General features: G+C 37.8%; 1 protein-coding gene across 17 annotated transcripts in view; it reads left to right on the top strand.

Moving 5' to 3' along the window:
* Positions 1-19,381, top strand: part of TCF4 (transcription factor 4) — a 391,702-nt gene that overhangs the window by 184,447 nt on the left and 187,874 nt on the right. For all 17 annotated transcript variants that reach the window (XM_004379247.2, XM_023733972.1, XM_023733966.1 and 14 more), the window contains one exon: positions 15,069-15,133. In XM_004379247.2, the coding sequence (XP_004379304.1) occupies positions 15,069-15,133 (65 nt within the window). The remainder of the gene's footprint in view (positions 1-15,068; positions 15,134-19,381) is intronic.

The raw sequence follows: 19,381 nt of genomic DNA, 5'->3' as shown, positions 1-19,381 counted from the left end.
GTTAAAAAAAGAAAAAAAATGACCCATTTTTGTAAAGTATCTGTATATCCTCTTTGAAAAAATGTTATTCTTAATTAAGGCAGAAAAGGTAGCATTTGGGGGAAATAGTGACCCTCTGGAGAAATAGAGAGTGAAAATAGTTTAGGGAAATGAGTCTTAATACCGGCTTCTCTTCTGGAAGATGCGTGCATGTTTCTCTTAATCGTTGTGAATTTCATGTTTGCAAACCAGAGTGAAATCTTAAACGATCATCATTATTGTTTAGAACAAGCTATCCATTACAACTGATATATATATATATATATATATATATATATATATATATATATATATATTCCAGAATGCTTTATCCCCAGGAAGTGAGAAAGTTGATAAAATTGCTGTTTGACACTGGACCAGATGAGTTTGGACACTTCTGTAGAAAGCTTTTTCAGTTTTTATCACAAATCCAGTTCTCTCCTGGAGATCTCTTCAGGAGGAATAAGAACATTTATTTTCTTTATTTAAAAGAATGGTGTAATGGTATACTGTGGTATAATGAGAACTATTTGGGTATTTCATTACTTTCATTTCCCTTTGCCTTGATGTAATAAATGCATACCTTGATTATAGTACAATGATTATTTACATTACATCGTCCCTAAAAACAAATATTTATTGTTATAGACAACTCAATTTTAATAATCAGAGTGTCTTAGAGAGCTTACAAGACTTGTTTCTGGGACACGGTATTAGCAGGAGGGCGCAGATTTCCTTGGTGGTGGAATGCTAGGAGGAGATAAATTCAACTGAGGTAGAGTCTCCAGTTAATCATTAATTTAATGGATATTAAGTAAACCAAAGAAGAAACAGGAATATGCCAGTTACGACTGTACAGCTTTTAAGTTTTTTCCAATTTAAGAATGGAAGCTGGCTTTATTTAATGTTCTGATCAGTTTTGTTTAAATGTTCCGATCTAATGACCAGTTTCATTTAAATATTCTAATGAAATGAACAGACAGGGCTACATATTATTTATCTTAATTTTTTTTTTAAATGAAGCTACATGTCCCCTTATTTGAAACTTTGTTTGATAAAAATGAGCATGCCTATCTTAGCCTTTACGTTTCAGTTCCTGTAGTCATGAGATGAAGAAAGAAATTGTGGACCATCTTTAAAAATGGTCTCGTAAAGGGGATTCAGTTGAGAATTTGGGGAACAGCATTTAAAATTTAATAATAATAATAAAAAAAATAATTCAAAGTAAAGTCTGTAGCCAAACTCCTTAATTGTGATGCATTTGCTGAGTTCCCCTCTTCCATCGTCGGGCCTGCTCTGATGCCATATGGCCTACCATGGAACATTTAACTTGTCAGATATAATGGATTGTCCTGGAAGCAGATTTTTGCTTTGAGCACTCGGCTCCTTTCTTGCATTTCACTCTCAGCTCCAGGCTGCAGGATGAAGGATTGTGGTGGAAATGCAAAGAAGAGACACAGTTGATTCCCCTTAAGAGAATGACCTATATGCCACCAAATTTTACCCACGTAAAGAGGCATTATCCCCGTCACTGGCCTTAGCAGGCTGCATGTCAGAATCATTTAAATTTGCCTGGACTTAACAGATTGTGCAAACATTTCAGAATTGAGTGCTTAGGAATAATAAAACATCGTCATTTTAACTTATGTAGAAACCGTGTAGCCACATTGGCCAAAGGATGAGTATTCTTTATCATGACCTACACGTAACCTAAACCACCTGGTTTATAGATGCTGTAAATTAAGTTCATCTCTCAAGTCTACTGAGAATATTTTAAAAAATCATGTGCTAGAGATGTGACATGGCTTCATTGCTGTTGTTTGGTGAGTAGAGGTGAGGTTGAAATGAGCATTTATGTGGATGGACCAATGGTAGTTAATTATCCCACCATGCTTTCCATCTTAAAAGTTGAGAAAACCTTCCTTATGGTCTCACCTCTGAGAAATTAGAAATTGAGCATTTAATTGTGGATTATTTAATTTTTATCTGTAGAAGTAAATAATACAGTATTTGGTGTTGGTTTTAATTTGATGCTTTTTTTTTTTTCAATTTGTGGTATTGTTGGTGAAATTACAGGCGTGGAAAGTGGTAGAGGAATTTGTAACTTGTGAATAAACAGTGCCCTATCTATACATACTATACATACATAGCTGCGTGCCACTATTCTGGTAATTCTGTTGTAATCCCAAAGCAAATATTATAGAGACCTAGAATAGACAGTTTACAAATAATCAAGTACAAACCAGTGGAAAAATAAGTAACTTATGTATCGCAATTTAACCATAAAGTGGTACATATTTGCTTGCTCTAGGGTTGCAAAAATTAATTAATAGATTTGTATATAACGTGGAAAATACACACACACTAAAAGAGACTCTGTTTGCAAAGGGTAATTTAATAAAACGTGTGTTTACGTATTAGAAATTTAGTATTTAATTTACTTCTCATACAGGTTCATCTGTTGTAGATAATTCCTGATACCAGTCTATAAAAGCTGCAGTGGTCTTGAAAACTGATGTAAACTCACTTATATACAAAGAAGAATTATTTCTTTTTAATGAACAACTTTCCATGAAGCAGTTAGAAGAAATCTCTGTTAAAGTTGGTGTTTCATAATAAAGAAGTGTACTTGTACTTTACGATGTATGTTTTACTGATCCTAGATTGAGCACATTAGTTTTAGTAATGCCACTGATCTGATGCTCTTCTCCCCCTCTCCCCCTGTTCGCATTTTGGCCAGGGTTAGTACTAAATGAGTTTGGGGACTGCCTTGCCATAGCTGGCTCTAGTTGGGGCAGGTGCGCCCTCTGCTGGTTGCTCAGATACTCTATGGGGTGTGTGTGGTTTTAATTTTTATTTTATTTTCAAGATTTTTTTTGTAGATTTTTTTTGCATTTTTATACAACTGAGCAAGTGTTTGCAGTGATTATAGAGTTGTAGCTTAATACTGAATGTGACAGTTAATTTGTTTATATTTAGAAATAAAGGTACTTTTTTGTTGTTTCCTTGTTTTGCTTTTTTGTTTTTACTAAACAGACTCCCAATAGTCCAAATAATATGTAAAGTAGATGCCACTCTTGAGTTTTTAAGTGGTTGATTTCACATTAGCAGTAACCGTATTTTCGTTGCTTTCGTAGTTCCTCCTGGCCTGATTACACTTAGGAAGAATTCTTGTTTGACTAGGTTGTTATGGAACTTAAAAGGGATAAACTATTGAAAATTTGAAATGTGACCATTTGTGCGTAGTGGATGTGGTAGGTAATCCCTAGCAGAGAACTCTGTTAGGTTGACAGTTTTCACTTGCTTTGCCAAGGAAAATGAGCATGTACTTACATTTTAATGTTTTAGAAAGGTATTTTTGGTTTCCTTGCAGACTAAATTAAACTGTCCTTGCTTGCAGACATTGAGAATGGTAGTTTGAGTGGGACCTTTTGGTTGTGCTTTGTTTTGTCTTGGGGTTGCTGTTTACAGAGTGTGAGAGGTTAAAGGAGCAGATCCCTGATGGTCTCTGTTCTCCAGTCACAGAACTAAAATATACACGGGTAGTTAAAGAGCACTCCTGCCTCTGTTCCTGCTGGGATTGAGAGGATCCTGGAAGCCCTGGTGGTGTAGTGGTTAAGTGCTTCACTGCTAACCAAACGGGCAGCAGTTTGAATCCACCAGCCGCTTTTTGGGAATCCTGTGGGGCAGTTCCACTCTGTCCTGTAGATAGGGTCGCTATGAGTCAGAATTGACGGGTCTGGGTCCTGGTAGTAAACACCAGGCCTCTGTATAACGAACACATCATAAAAATAGGAACAATCTTCATTGACAAGGTTCTATACAATTCTGTATAAAAATTAATTTCTTACAAGGGATTTCTGTATAACTGAAATGAAATGACTTGATGAGTCAATTTTGTATTATTTGTATGGAGAGGGCAATTTAGCTCTTTATGGTCCTTTTGTCTTACATTTCAAATTTCTCTAATATGTAAGCAAAAGCTGTCTAAGCTCCCAGACTTGCTACTCAAAACATGGAAGGATCAAAGAGCTTAGAGCAAGGGAAGGGAAAATGTCATCTAACTTTTTTCCAGTTTATCCTCTTTCCAGTTTTAGGTTCCATTTACCTTAAAGTTTGTTTTGGATAAATCACATAAGTATCGTTTTTTTTTTTTATTTTAACTTATTTATCAGGGTCAAATGAGTATGCATTGAAATGATGATTGCATTCTAACAAATGTTATTGTAGTGATGGTGGTGGTATGAGTTGATTTCGACTTATGGTGACCCCATATGACAGAGTAGAACTGCTCCATAGGGTTTTCTAGGCTGTAATCTTTATGGGAGTAGATCACCAGTAGATAACTTCCTTCCGTAGAAACATTAGGTGGGTTGGAACTGCCAACCTTTTCGTTAGCAGCTGAGTGCTTAACCATTGTGCCACCAGGGCTCCTTCTAACAAATGCTAAGTTCTCATTAAGTCTATTATAATGGCGTCTTCCATGTAATCTCAAATGTATGCCTTTTCTGATGCCACCTTATGCTCAGTGAGGTCGTGTTAGGTGCTCTTTCTCTGTGCTTCTCATTAGTTCCATTATACCCCTTTCTGATGCATATTAGTATTTTTTAATAGTTTATTGTGTTTTAGGTGAACGTTTTACAGAGCAATATTAGTTTCCCATTCAACAAATTGTACACAAAATGTTCCATGGCATTGGTTGCAGTCCCTGCACTGTGTCAGCACTCTCCCCATTTCTGCCCTGGTTTCCCTATTACCTATTGTCTGGTTTTCTTCCCACTTCCTGTCTTCTCATCTGTGCTTTTGGGCAAACATTGCCCTTTTGGTCTTGTATAATTGTTTGTCCTGTGGAGCACGTTCTTTTCGGGTGTTATTATTTTGTAGGCCTGTCTATTGCTTGGCTGGAAGGTGGTTTCCAGGAAAGGCTGCAATTCCAAGTCAGAGGGGTGTCATAGGGCCATAGCCTCAGGCTTTCCTCGAGTCTCTGATGCATATTATTACGCTTACTCCCTAGTATTTCAACCATGTAAACGGTTACCTCCTTGAGAGTAATGTCTGTCATTGACTCCCTAGCCTCTAGCACATGGTACACAGAAGGCCCCCAGCAAATATTCATTTGCATGTCTCATGGTTTTTGAACATCTTTCACAACTCTTCAGATGACTTTTATTGCAGTTTCAGAATTGCTGAGTATAAACATATAAAATGCATGCACTGTATTTTATTTTCTTGCATATTTTTGGGAGGATGAGGTCATTCTTCTGACCACACCTCCTCTTTCTTTTTCTTCTCCCTGGTAACCCTTCCTCTGCCTCTCCTCTTCCTTCCTGTGCTCCCCGCCTTCCCTTTGTAGTCATGCTCACATTGTCAGTGATGGGGAGGCTTTTCTCAGACATCATGGTGCGGGACTCAGTGGTTTGTGTGGTTGTATTTGTGAACCATCAGCTTCCTGTAACAAGAACTGATATCACAGGATAGTCAGACTGAGTAGTTTGGTCCTGTTTACCTAGCAGTGAGCTTGTTGTGGGCCCATTCCCTTGAAGTTGATCTTGAAGAACAGGCTTAGCTCAGAAATGTCCTTCTATAAATCTAACAGTTAGCCATCTTCCTACTTGTCTTCTCTAAGGAGCTCTGATACATATTTTGAATAATGAGTCATTTTCCCTCAACTTCTCAGTAGTGTATGTTTAGAGAATATAAACCAATGGTAATTCAGTGCTAAAATATATTACACATATATTTATAAATGACATTTGGATTACCTTCTCTGGGATTAAACATGTTACTTATATATGTATAATACACATAAGTAACTATATATGTGCTTATACTATATACAAAATCTTGCCATGACCCCCTCCCTCCTCCTAATTTTTATGCAGTCTTGAGGATCATATCAAATGCATATAGTTTCTTTTAAAGAATTGTTATATTCTTGTTAGTTGTAATCTCAGCTTGAAAATTGAGGCCGTTGCCACAGTGCTAAAATATGTAATTTTTCATGTAGACACTCTGTGTAACAAACCTAATACAAAATCTTTTCCTCTGTTTTTGGTTCCACTGTTTTATTATTATTATCTTTAACTTTTCTGTTATACTGTGTTAGAACATACAGTTTAATGATCAGCAACTGATTTATTACAGAAGGCAGTCTGTGTGGTGAAATCTGGCTACTGATTTTCTTAAAAATCGTCAATAATCTCTAAAAACTTTATCCAGGCAACAAATTATCGTATGATGGTGTTTCTGCTGCATCCGACCAGAAATGTCACAGGTCTCCTCCAAAGGAATCAAAAGACCAGATTCTGTCCTTCAGCATGGAATTGCAGTGCCTTCAGCAGAATGTGGACAGAGCGAATACATGGGTGCGAGGGTCCATTTAAGTTAACAAACCAAGTAAGGTTCATTAGGGATGGATCCTGGATTCTAAAGGTGACTTTAGTTCTTGGAGTAGAATGGATATAGGTACTTTCAGAGCTGAGTAGTCCAGTGGTGTTGTTAGGTGTCTTTGAGTAATTCCTGCTCACAGCAATCCCATGTGACAGAGTAGAACTGCCCCACAGGGTTTTTCTGGGCTGTAATCTTTACAAGAGCAGATAGCCAGGTCTTTCTCCCGAGGAGCCACTGATGGGTTAGAACTGGCAACATTCTGGTTAACAGCCGAGCGCTTAACCATCGTGCCACCAGGGCTCCTGAGTGGGCCAGTGCTTCTAACTGAAAGAGTAGCCACTTTCACCTCCAGGATACTCATTATTTGGAATACTGATGTTTATTAGTGGAAATTACTTGGTAGTGTGAAATTAATTTCTTTGAAACAACTGGCCTTCATTAGTGAAGATGAAAAATTTAAAGTCCTAGCACACTGCTAGAAAAAAAGTGTCTCTAGCCCATGAAATGCAATTGTCTGAAAGGACCTTGGAGATCAATAATTGTTGATCTTTTTAAAAGCCTAGTTAAACAGGTTGGATTAAGTAGTAATCTGTTTTGTTGTTGTTGTTGTTACCCACCAGGTTACCAGGTTTATTGGAGTATTGTCTGATGTAACCTTAAAGCACTGTGGCTGTCACTTAAATTGGTTATTCTTATCCGTGGCTTGTCAGAATAACCAGTGGAATTTTATGAAAAATAAAAAATGGGGAATGCCAGACTCCATTCCACTGAATCGAAATACCCTGGGGTAGAGAGCCCAGGTGTCTGTTTTTAATAAAAGCTTACCAGATGATTCTCATGATCACCAAGGTTTGTTAGGCATAGAATTAAATCTTGGGGGTTTGCTTTTCCCCTCACCCATCCTGTGTCTTCCTCTTGGTGAAGGTATTTCATATCTCCTTGCTTTTATACCATTAGTGTGTATTTTAAAATGATCTGTTGTAAAAATTTTTTACATGAAAACCCATTATTCTCTTTCAAGTAAAAAATAAGCTTTCAAGTACATATGTTTTTTCTTTAGAGGTCATACAGGTTCTTAATAGCCTTGGTTCTACCCAGTCATCATAGAGACAAACTGCAATAAAAATAGAAAATAGAGTAGGCAGTCTTATTAAGATATTGTTCACGTAGAACCAGTGGTAAGTTACTCATCAGAAGTATGTTGAGTGATTTCGGGGTTGCCCTTAGTCCTTCAGGTCTCTTGGGGACCCTTGTACAAATTGCTGATTCAGAAAAGCATTAATCTGGTGGCTCAAGTGGTACTTTCGTGGCCTTAAAGAGTTATTTGACACACCTCCCCAAACAGCTAAGTTATCCCCATGATTATGTTGATTAATTGCACCCTCTGTGGAATTAGTGTTATTTTCAATGAAAGATCCTCCTGCATTTGGAAAATAAAGCATATAAAACTCATGTGCCTTTAATTTGATAATGTGTGCCCTCCTAAGCATGACACCGGGTGAAGGCATGTGAAATAATCTAAGGCAATGTTTTTTATTCTGAATTGAGAAGGTCGTTCTTGATGTATCCAGAAGATGTTCACCCAAAATGTTTATCAATTCTAACATTTTCATCCATCAGAGGACTTGCGAATTCCTCTTTGACTATAAGTTTAGTTAAAAAATTTTTTGGGGGGTCGGGGGGTTGTGGGCAGGTGACAAGGCAGGTGGAATAATATATGTTGCCACAAAGTCTAAAATACCCTAAAAGGAGGTGGCATATTATAGTGAACGGCTTTGACATTGGAGTTAGAAGTGTATGTTCTAGTTTGTTTCTTATTATCTATATAAGTTCTTACATCTGTACAAGCCAGTTACCCTTTCTGCATTTTAGTGACCTCAACTAGAAGAATAGGGATTAACATGCCTATCTAATGAGTTCTTTGGGTGTGTTGCCTTAAATAATGGAAGTTAAATTACTTTGTGTTCTATAAAGTACCTTGCAAACGTGGGTGATTTAGGGAGCACTGATCCTTAGGCAGTCCCCCACAGTGGAGTTTTGGTGGTTCCTCAGGATGCTCAGCCCATCTGGGATTTTAGTACACTTCCTGTTTTGTCGGCAGCACAGTGCCTAGATGAGTGACTCAGTGAAGAAATACAGCCGAAACTCTCAACTTCCCAACCAGATCAGAGGTATAAGACCATTAGTGGAGAAGTCTATTTTTATGGCTTAAAGAAGAGCAATGAAAGAGAGGCAGTGCCAGTCATTGCTGGAAAAATGGCTTGTCTCTCATTTCCCATTATCCTTTGCGGCCAGCTGTATGCGTAGCCCCTCCCCCCTTTTTCCTTTCTATCTTTAATTTAGGAAGAAGGGGAGGAACAGGGCTTTCTAGGTTATGGAATGACCAGTTTATTTGCTAAATTGAGTTGTAATTCTTTTAGCATGAAATTTATTTTAAATTTGGATTTTGTAATGCTTGTCGATGAAGAGAGAGTTGTCCTGGCACAGTGAAATTAAGTAGGAGAGAACAAGTGTTTGTTCTCTAAATTTTAGAAATAGAAGGACGAATGTCAGCGTCTGCTTTCTTGCAAATCCAGACTCCCATCTCCAAATTGGGATCAGGCATAATTAAAATTGACCAAGTATACCTGCATGACCACAGATTTTCATGAGAGGTATGAGTCAATAGAGACATCATAAAATAAATAGGCAAAAAATGTTTTTTAGATTGCTTTAGGTAAAATACCATTCAATTTTGAACTTACGTTATTTATTTGAAAGAAGATTATACATCCATTAACCCAGTGCATTCTTAGTGTTAAGTTTTTTTTTTAATAATAGTAGTTCCCAAAGTTTCTCACCACTTGTGTAATTAGACGAAAGGTACATACTCAAATACCTTTAGGAAATACTAGACTAAACCAAATTAAATAAATGTCTTCACTGCAGGACTTCTCAGAGCATGTATCATGCAAAGATTCAATGTAAATTTCTGTGGGAAAGATATAGATAGCTTGTAATATTTTCTAGATGTTTTTCATCAGCCTCCCTTTTGTTTTTTGGAGACTGCTGTGGGGTTGCTGTTTCACAGAAAACAGATGAGGTATGCTGTGCTGTCCTATATATAATTATATTTTTATGTTCACTTTTCTCTTTGCATTTTTAATAGTCATATTCTTCACGTCGGGAATGTGCAGAAATGCAGTTTTCCATCGTGTTTTTGTTAATTAGTTGGTTTGAGTTAACATGGAGATGGTTGTAGTTTATTGTAAGACGTCACGGATTCCACGTATATCATTTGTAAAGCTATAAAGCACTTAGAGACCTTTTAGGAATAAAACACCATGTAAATGTAAATCATCACCACCTATAAGACACTTTCATTAATTTCATATCAAATTCATGAGTGTTTTGAGCTCTGGGATTTGAGAGTCTTCAGTATTGGGCCTCCAGTTTATTTATAGATTTTTTTTTTCCCCCAGAGTTTAAATACCAGCAGCATAGCATAGTGCTAAGAGCACAGCCTTTGGACCCCCGTTGCCAGAGTTTGTATCCTGGCTGTATCACTTGCTACCTGTGTGACCTGGAGCAGTTTTCTGTGTCTCAGTTTCATCATCTGTAAAATGGTGCTTGTATTACCAGCCTCACAGGGTTGATGTGCAGACTAAATAAATCAGTGTGCATAGAGCCCTTCAGAGAGTGGTTAGTACGTGGTAGGAACCCTGCTCTTCTTATTTGGGCAAAGGAGGAAAAGGCAAATGGAAAAGATGAGAGGACTATAGATAATAATAACCTCATGGATATTTTCAGAGCCACTAAAAATTCCACTCTTTGTTTAATTATGTAATCTTTTCAATATTCAAAAAAAAAATTAATAGGGTAGCCAGGGATGGACTGGGGGTGGAGCAGGGGACAGATATTTATTCTGAGTCAAACACGTTTATGGTGAATTTCCTAGTCTGATGCTAGGGAACAAAAGGCTCAGTCTTCAGTTCCCAGAATGAGGATTAACAGGGAAACAGCCTTGCTTGGTATTGTCCTGCAGCATCAGATACTTTTTCATGGAGGCTGTTCACAGGCTGACATATTCCACTATACAGGCGCATCTATTTCAGTGGTGAAAGTGGCCTTTTTAGAATGAATAGCTCAAGACCAAAACATGACCCTGTTGTTATCTTACTGGCCAACCACTGGTGGATCATCTCGGTCACTGCTTATCTCTAGAAATCATAGTATTGATAAGTTGTTCCTGTCAGTTTCTAGCTCTTTCCGTGTGGCTTAGAACTGCCCTCTGTGTCCAGGTGTAGTAACATAGCAAAGGTGATACTTGTTTTTATGTATGAAGGCCGTTTTTCCTTCATGTAATATTTTCATTCTCATGGAGTCTTCTTGGCATTCTCTTACAATAGGATATAATGGATTGATTGAAAGAAAAACTGGAAGTCAAATGACAAATAGTATCTGAATATAAAAATATTAAATTTGGAATTCTGTAGACATTTGGTAATCACACTGCCGCCAAATAAAAAACATTGCATAGATCAATTAAAAAAAATAAGTAGTAGCTTGTGTTTTCTGCTTAGGTTAGTTTTTCAAGGACACCAGAAGAAGCAAGTGGGTCCTCTATTGATTGTCACTTGGCACCATTTTTAGTAATGAGATTGAAATATAGGTTTTAACAGCTGATGGGTTCAGTTTGGACAAAACACATGTTGACTTTCTGGATTGTTTGCTCACTGTAGATGCTGACTTGTTCTAGAGAAGGGGCTGCATGTTGATCTCCTTTGTCTCGGGAAGGATTGATTGGCGGATGTTGTGTCTGCTTCTTTAGGGCGTTTTTCTTGTTTAATTTAAAAAATTGTGACATAGTATTACATGTTCCTTGTATGCATCATTTTTGCAGAAGAAAGTTGTTTAGCCAATATGTCGACTGAGTTTATGAAATCCTCTCTGTAGCTTTCATTCAGTCTTCAGTGTACTCCATTAGGTCAAGTCATTCGTTTCATACACAACAAATCGTCACCAGCAGCAAAATTTAACATTTGGTCCTTTTAGGTACAAAAATGAATCAAATGCCTGACAAGATTTGTTTCTGGTATATATTTCAGAATCCCCCCTCCCCCCCCTTATGGGCATACGACAAATGTTACTAACGGGTACTTTTAGTTCTTAAAATATGGACAACAGTACTCCATGCAGTAAAAGACTTGAGCGATTAATGCTACCCTTATGCCTCTTTTGAGTAGTTTTAGCCATGGGGCTTGGCACTGCCACCATTGTCTTTGTGCCAAAAAATATCCGCAGCGGCTGTCGCATTCTCGTACTAGAGGGTTGTGTCGAAAATTCTGCAGTAAACGCGCTGGGTTTGTTCGTCACTGCTATCTCTTAAATATTGGAAAAATAGAATCTTTAGCTTTTCCAAAGCTCTGTTGTGGTTGTGAGGATGAGGGGGGCGGTGATGAAGAATTGAGAGGGATGAACTAAGCTGCCCGCACCAGTCAGTTGGTCTAAGTGACAAAAATCCATTCCTGACATCGAGTAAATGCAGATATTTAGGGGCTTTTGTGTTCATGAGCAGATAGTTACTTAAAGATCCTACTCAAACATTCATCAGCACTCCTGAAAATTTTATTATCTGAAACAAATGTTCCAGTGAATTTTAAGCAGAAAATCAACATCAAGACCATGGCTAATTTTTAATGGGCAATTTACACAAAAAGATTTTTTCTTTCCCTAGAAATTGAGGTGTCATTTTAAAATGGCTGCTTTTTATCATTTAAAAAAAAAAAATGATGTTAATGGATATGTTATGTTGTAGATGGTTCCTGGGCTCTATCCATAGTCCCTGATTATTTTGTTCCCAAATAGGGCTTTGGGCTCTGAGGGCAGATTTATAGTTGAATTTGGGAACAAAAAGATGTAATAAAGTTAAAGGCTTACACTATCAGAAGGAAATGTGTTCACTCATGATCTTCGGAGCTATCTATTTGATGGTAAAAGTGGATGCTACAGATGAAATCTTTACAAGAAGCATAATCCAAAAAAAATAAATAAAGTCCACCTCCCAGCCTCCTGCTGGCTGCGCTGCCTCTTTGGTACCTCGCAGACTTCGACAGAGTCCTGGACCAGTGCCCATTGATGTCATGGAAACACTCAAATTACTGAGAATGATTCATGTCTATGCTGGTCTCTTATCCTCCCCCACACAAACAGGAGTAGATTTTTAACCCTGACAACTTGTAATTTGCAGTGGGTTTATTTTTGTATCTGGATAAATATTTTTTAACAACCAAAATTAAGATTAAGCAGTCTGTATCTGATATGATAGTAAAGAATGCTGGGTCCGTGTCGCCAAGAGCACTGTGGGGACTCTGTGCAGCCTGAATTCAGATTCTTCCTCATCTCGCCCCCTTCTTTTCCTTCCTACCCGTTCTCTCTCTTATTTTTTGTCCCATTCTCCTTCTCTCTTTCTTTCTCTCCTTTCTTCTCTCTCTCATCTTATGCTCTCTCTCTCTCATCTTATGCTCGCTCTCTCTTTTTAACTCTTAGTATTTGCCCTGACCTTCTGACTTTAAAATAATAAAAGGAATAGCCCCAACTTAAGTACATGTTAGAAAATTTCTGGTAGAATAAGTCATATTTGCAGTTCAATGTGCTGGACTCGAGTGGTAAAATAATACTGGATGGTAAAATTCTATAGGGGATGCCTTCATTAATAACTCTATCTACAGAATAAAATAGATGAGCTTTCTTCCTCAAACTGTGTTTTATGATTCAGCTTTTAGAAATTACCAAACAGGACACTTGATGTTCAATTTCCTTGGAAGTCAGAGCAGAACCCACCGTATTATCTATCTTTCTTTCTGTTTGTCTGCCTGCCTACCTACCTACCTATATAGCTGTTATACGAGTGAATATTATGTCAAAGTGAATGGTGTGGCTGTTGTTATGAAGTTTTTATAGATGCAAGAACTTAAGAGTTGGGTTGCTGTATTCTTAGGACTGATAACTCCTAAAGGTCAAGTCTCTTCTGTTAGTAATATATCAAGAGAAGTTAAAGGGTGTAAATAGCTTTTATTTTAATTACTCAAAAGAATAAATATGTCTGTAGGACCATGGACACTTCTAATACAGGTAAATGTATCTTTATTTCAATATAAAATCCTCATACAATGAAAGTTAGTCTCATAAGTCTCCTAAGACTGGCAGTCTGTTAAATGGTGTCCTGTGTCAGTGGAATTGAAACTGATATGGGCATTGATTTTATACTTAGCACTGAACACTATACCAGAAAGAGGGCTGTGGGGAAGGGCATTTTCCCAAGTTTGAGAGTCACTGTAGTCAGGGGAAAAGTTAATAGTGGGAGGGACAGAGTTAATTTTAAGACTTGGTTGACTTTCCTAGAACATCACCTTCTATTTTATGTATATGGTGACTTAGATACAAGGTGCACTTTTGACAAGATACAAGATTGATTAAAGATTCATTCTTTGTGCAGTGACAGGAAGGCATCCTCTAATAACACCATCATTGATCTAAACAATAAAAAATGACTACTGCTACTTTTAGCATTGGTGTTCAGTTGAGTTGAGAGGGCAAAACTTTGGGGTTATGTACACTTCAGTAGAGTGCACATTCAACCCCTCAGAATACTAGTTTTGAATTTTCTCAGATGAAGAAAGAATAGTAGAGTCCTGGGTTTAATGTGCAATGTACAGTAAATCAGTAGTCTCCAAGAAGGGAGTCTCCTTCAGTCCTGGACAGGGTGAGGCTCCTGTTCTGGGCACTGGGCTGCCTCACTAGCCCTGTCACTTGCTGAACTCTGCTGCTTAGATCTCAAGTGATGGGGTGTCTTTATCTCCCCTGCTGATTCCTAAGGCAAAACATACTTTCAAAAGAGACAAATGAGCAGCCTTCATTTTATCCTTGGATGTGGCCAAATAGCATTGGAGGATCTATACATCTCTGTAAAGCCATCTACAGAGAAAAATCGGGTTGTTAGAACTTCAAATAAGACATTCACAGTCCAAGAGCCTATGTCCTGATGGGTCTACTGGTACAATGTGGACTTGGGTTCAAAGTGGGCAATTTAAAAAAAACAAAACAAAAAAAACCTCTTTTCCAAATGTAAATTCCATCATCATCTTGATTATGATGGGGTTTACTCCTGGGAAAGGGAGTTTAAAAAAGAGAGAGAGAGACTTAGAATTTTGAATCGTTTCTTTGCTAAATTCACCATCTGGAGAGCCTGTGATTGACTAGCTTTGGCCTCACCATTAAGTGTCAATATAATCAATGGGAATTACTAGGCTAGGGTCATTACATAGATAATTTGCCTGCTGTGTAAATAAAAATGAAATTGTTTGAATTTTGTGAGAGAGAAAGAAAGTAAAAATAAGGAAAGACAGTTTGTTTGCTAGAGAAAGTGGAGGCCATTGGAATGACAGTTTTTGGAAGTGTAGAGCAGTTTGGCTAAGAATAGGAATGAAGGATATTTTTTTCCAGTTTCTCATAGCCAGAGTGAAGACGCGTTATTCCTTCTCTTGCTTGCATACATTGCTGGTAGTGCCTACTTTGCGTATGTAAACATCGGAGAGGAGATGTAGATGTCCGTTACCTGGAGGAGCATTTTTTTTAAAGGAAAAACACCATTTACACTTTTTTGTTGTTTCTCTTGGCAGGTAAAACAGAAAGGAGCTCATACTCATCTTATGGGAGAGAATCAAACTTACAGGGTTGCCACCAGGTAAGTGAGAATCTCGGTAGTGGAAGGGTTGAGAATTAACCTGCTAAATCAGTTTGTTTTGTAAATTACATTATGCATTTGAGACTGTGTCAGCAAAATGCACCAGACTGTCTGCCTGTGACGATCTCTTTTAAAAAGCAATGAAATAACACAGAGCTTTGAACTAATAAACACCTTATCTTTCGAGTCCTGCTTTCTCCGAACTAAATCCAGTGGCTCATTTTGATTTTTTAAATCCATCAACCAGTACTGTTTGTAGTTGGGTGATGTCGGTGAAAGTGGTTCTGTCCGGAGTTTATTTGCAATTAAGAACTTAAGAATTTCTTACCCTGGAAACACATCGGGAAGCCATGTGTCCGACCCTGGGTTTGGGTGGCTAGTACCCTAAATTATAGTTTTCATAGAGGCTGTATGATGTTGTGTGAAAACAGGGTTGTATTGAGGGATAAAAATGTCTGTGAAAATATGATTTGTTGTCCCTTTTTGTTTCTGAATTGTTTTTGGCTGGAAGTCAAGGCCAGCAGGCTAACAGCAAAGCCGTCTCAAGGGAAGCATGCGTGAGCTAGAAAAATAAGGGTACTTTAATTAAATAATAAAATGCCAGTGTAATACAAAGGTATAGCATGTGTGTGTTTGTGTCTGTGTGCACTCTGCATTTGCATACTTCTAACTCTCCAGAGAGCACCCGGTTCTAAAAATACTGTCAATGGCCCAAAGTGTAATCTTTGTTTCAAGTGAGTTTTTATAGAGGCTTTCTTTTTAATTTCAGTATCAGTATTAATCATTTAAAAAAAAAAAGGGTTTAGAGTTTCTTGTTACAAGTGCCTTGGTTTCTTACTTTGGGAAACTTCTGACACAATTTAATAACCCTCTTTAATATTCAAAGCTTTCCCTTATTATTCACCCAAACAGAATGTACATTCTTTTTGTGCTGGAAAGGGGATGCTTGCTCTCTTGAACACCTTTCACCCTCCATTTTCTTTAATAATATGAAAAAAAAAATCATTTTTGAATCTTCTAAATAGCTTTTAAATACCTGTTAAATATCTCCCTGGAAAATGTAAGCAAGCATTAGTTTTAATAATTACATAGACCTGTGAAGGAAGGTTCCCTTACATATCAGTGATATGTCACTGAAGGTGGAACTCGGGTTGAGATTTTTTTTTTCCTGTATATATTTGCATTTTTGAAGTTTACTCCTTTGGTGGAGCCACCGATGCAGTCATATTTGGCATCTGAAAGATTTGTTGCGATGAGGTGAACAGTGGCTTGGTTGAGAACTGCCGCTGACAGGCCGGGGAGCGCAGTTCATGGCAGTTTGTTTGGAAAGAATTCTGCAGGAAAGAAATTTACAGCCATTCCAGTGCAGCGGAAACATCTTTGGAATGTGAGTGCAAATGTTCGGAGGAGATAGCTGGGGCTACGAGCCTCTGAGTGCTGTGTCTCTGGTGTAAAGCTCCCAATTCCTGCGCAAGAGGTTGTTCCTGTGTATCTGGTTTCTGAGGGTCAAGGCAGAGGTCGCTAGAGTTTTGGGGAGAAGAAAGTTGACAACATCCTTCCTCTTTGCAGATGGTCATGGCAGAGGTCTCTGTCTCACTGGGCCTCTTTTTCTGGTCATTGAGAGAGTAAGCTTCCTCGCCCCTGTATCCTTTCTTACTAATAGGAATTGGCGTGATTCCTCACAGACACAAAGATTTCCTCTGCTGAGTAAGCGGGAGGCCTCTTAACTTGTGAAAGCATCATCTAGCCCGAGTGAGTCTGGCTGAGTGTGTGCAGGGACACGGACCCTCCCTCCGTGTGTGGGGAATACTTCCCTCGGGTGAAACTGAAGTTAATTGTTTTTGCAAATCCAAGGTGAGATGAGAAGTGGCAAGGGGCAGAGGGTGGAGTAGAGGTGGCCGGTTGTGATGACTGGATTTCTGGGCCTTGGGAGGTTCATCGGGAGACGTTCATGTCCAGGAAATATCTGTCATGTATATGAATGTGACTGCATATGCTTTTCTTAAAAAGTCTCCTACTATAGTGGTGGAGTTGGAGATTCCTTCATTCGTGTTTCTGCTTCAGGGTTGTGAGTCTTATAAGAATCCACTGTCTCCCGTGCTTAGCATGGTCTCTGCAGTATCCATAAATGTGTGATTACTTAAGGCTAAATAACAGCGAAATTTTGGAATTTCCCTGAGTGAGGCAATAGGGGCTGAAGATGGAAAGTGTGCATATTTTGAATCTCTGCTTTTTGTGAAATTTGAGAATAGAACAGACCCTGCTCTGCCTTGCAGCGAATCAGTCCATTTCTCTTGTGCTGTATTCTTTGAATCCCTGTCTACAACAACACCAGCTATGCAAACCAAAAAGAAAGGCAAATCTCGGTATCTTAGGCTTCAAGTCCAAATAACAGATTGCAGCTGAAATGATTCCCCCCGTGTGAAAAGGTGAGTGGCTCTTGTGGAAGGAAAGCTTTTGTTTTCTCCCTTTTATGACTTTATGGAGATGCTGGATGGAAACCCTGTAGATGAGATGCCCTAAGAGGGCTCCAAGGCAGCGTTATCATGTTATAACAATGTATCGTGTGGACTTAAAGGAATGAGCATTGTTACATGTGAACATGCTTGTTCCAGTCCCCATACTCCTTTGTTTAGTATAGCGGTGGTAAGCAACAGGTAGTGAAACGCTGGGTTGGAGGAAGAAATTATTATTTTGAGATGCATATTGTTTCCAGAAACTTTAGGTTAAAAAATATATATATATGTTTTTCCATTACGTTTCTCTTGAGGATTTAACATTAATAGTAATAGACATGTGGTTTTTTAAAAAGTAGAGATTTTAACGGCAAAACAAAAGCTGACGTATTCTTTATTACCAATTAAGCTGTTTTCATTAAAGATAGTAATGGGATAATATGAATTTATTAATGCATTTCTCTGTGAAATTATCAGAAATAAACATGACGACTTTTCAAAACTTTTGAAACTGTTTACAAAATGAACCAATAGACAAACAAAAGCAGCTTAACGGACTTTTTTTTTAACTTCTCACTAAATATGGCAAAACTAATTTAAATCAAATTGGGGTACAGAAGTCATAGCCAGCCTTAAAATGCTGTTGCCAGATTGCAACCTCATACTGCTTTTACTGGTAGAGTAAATTTATAATGGAAAGTCTGACAGAGACTAAAATGAGCGGAAATAAAGTTTTTTCACAAGATACGCCAGCCTTAAAACTATAGCATCATTGCAGAGGACAAAAGGAAAATCATGTTATTTTGCTTTTGGTCCTTTCTGCTGCTTTGAATAGGATGTTTAATGATTGCAAACTTGTTTTATTTTGTTGAGATCGACCAGTTTTGAAAAGCGTGATGGTTGTGTCATACAGCGTGATTATTTATTAGGACAGACTCTCTCCCCTTAAATGGAATTTCAGCATTGATTATCGATTACCAGGAACTTTTATTTTTTTTCTTTCTGGGATGTAGCCTGAGTTGAAAGCAATCGTTTCCAACCCTGGCTTCATAATAGTAGCCTTGAGGCAAGGGGTGTGTGTGAGTGTGTTTGTGTATGTGTGTGTGTAATATACAGAAAGCAGGGCCCTACTTGAGACCAGTACAATTAGAATCTCCTGAGTCAGGGCCTGAGTGCTTTCTACAGAGCTCTTCAGGTAATTCTGATTTGCAGATAGGTATAGGAATGTCTGAGCTATAGGGATCAACTCTATTTGAAAGGTTTGTGTTCAAAATCTGGCGTTACTGCTGACCTTGAAAAAGTTTTAGACTTCTTGCCTTAATTTGATTATTCAAAGTATGGAAATATATTGCATGTGTACTTTATTTAAAAGACAGTGAAAGTTAGTGACCTATTGAAAGCCAGTAAGATGCCTTGAAATCTTTATATAGAATTCCACAACTGAATATCCCGTCCCAAATCTTGTTTTCTCTTGTGTGGAGTTCAAGGCTTTAACCTTATCCAAATTCTTTTTCAGCAAGTGATCAAACAGGACTATTCTGATAAAGTTATTTGATGTTTAGATCTCCAAACTGATGGGTTTTAAGTATTAGGCCTAATCTAGGATTTCATTTTTAAGTTCCAGAAACTTTGAAGCTATAGAGGAAACAGGTCTTCTTTATTTGTAATTTAGTTTGCTTATGAACCTAGTCATTTTTGATTTATCAAAAGTAAGCATATAGGTGTTTAATAAACATATAATTACACATTTAAGAATTGATTTTTTTTTCCTTTTTTTTTAATTGTACTTCAG

The sequence above is a fragment of the Trichechus manatus genome, unplaced genomic scaffold (assembly GCF_000243295.1).
Source record: "Trichechus manatus latirostris isolate Lorelei unplaced genomic scaffold, TriManLat1.0 scaffold00063, whole genome shotgun sequence".
Lineage (NCBI taxonomy): Eukaryota > Metazoa > Chordata > Mammalia > Sirenia > Trichechidae > Trichechus > Trichechus manatus.
Note: the sequence above shows the minus strand (reverse complement) of the source record. Positions and strands in the feature narration are given on the sequence as shown.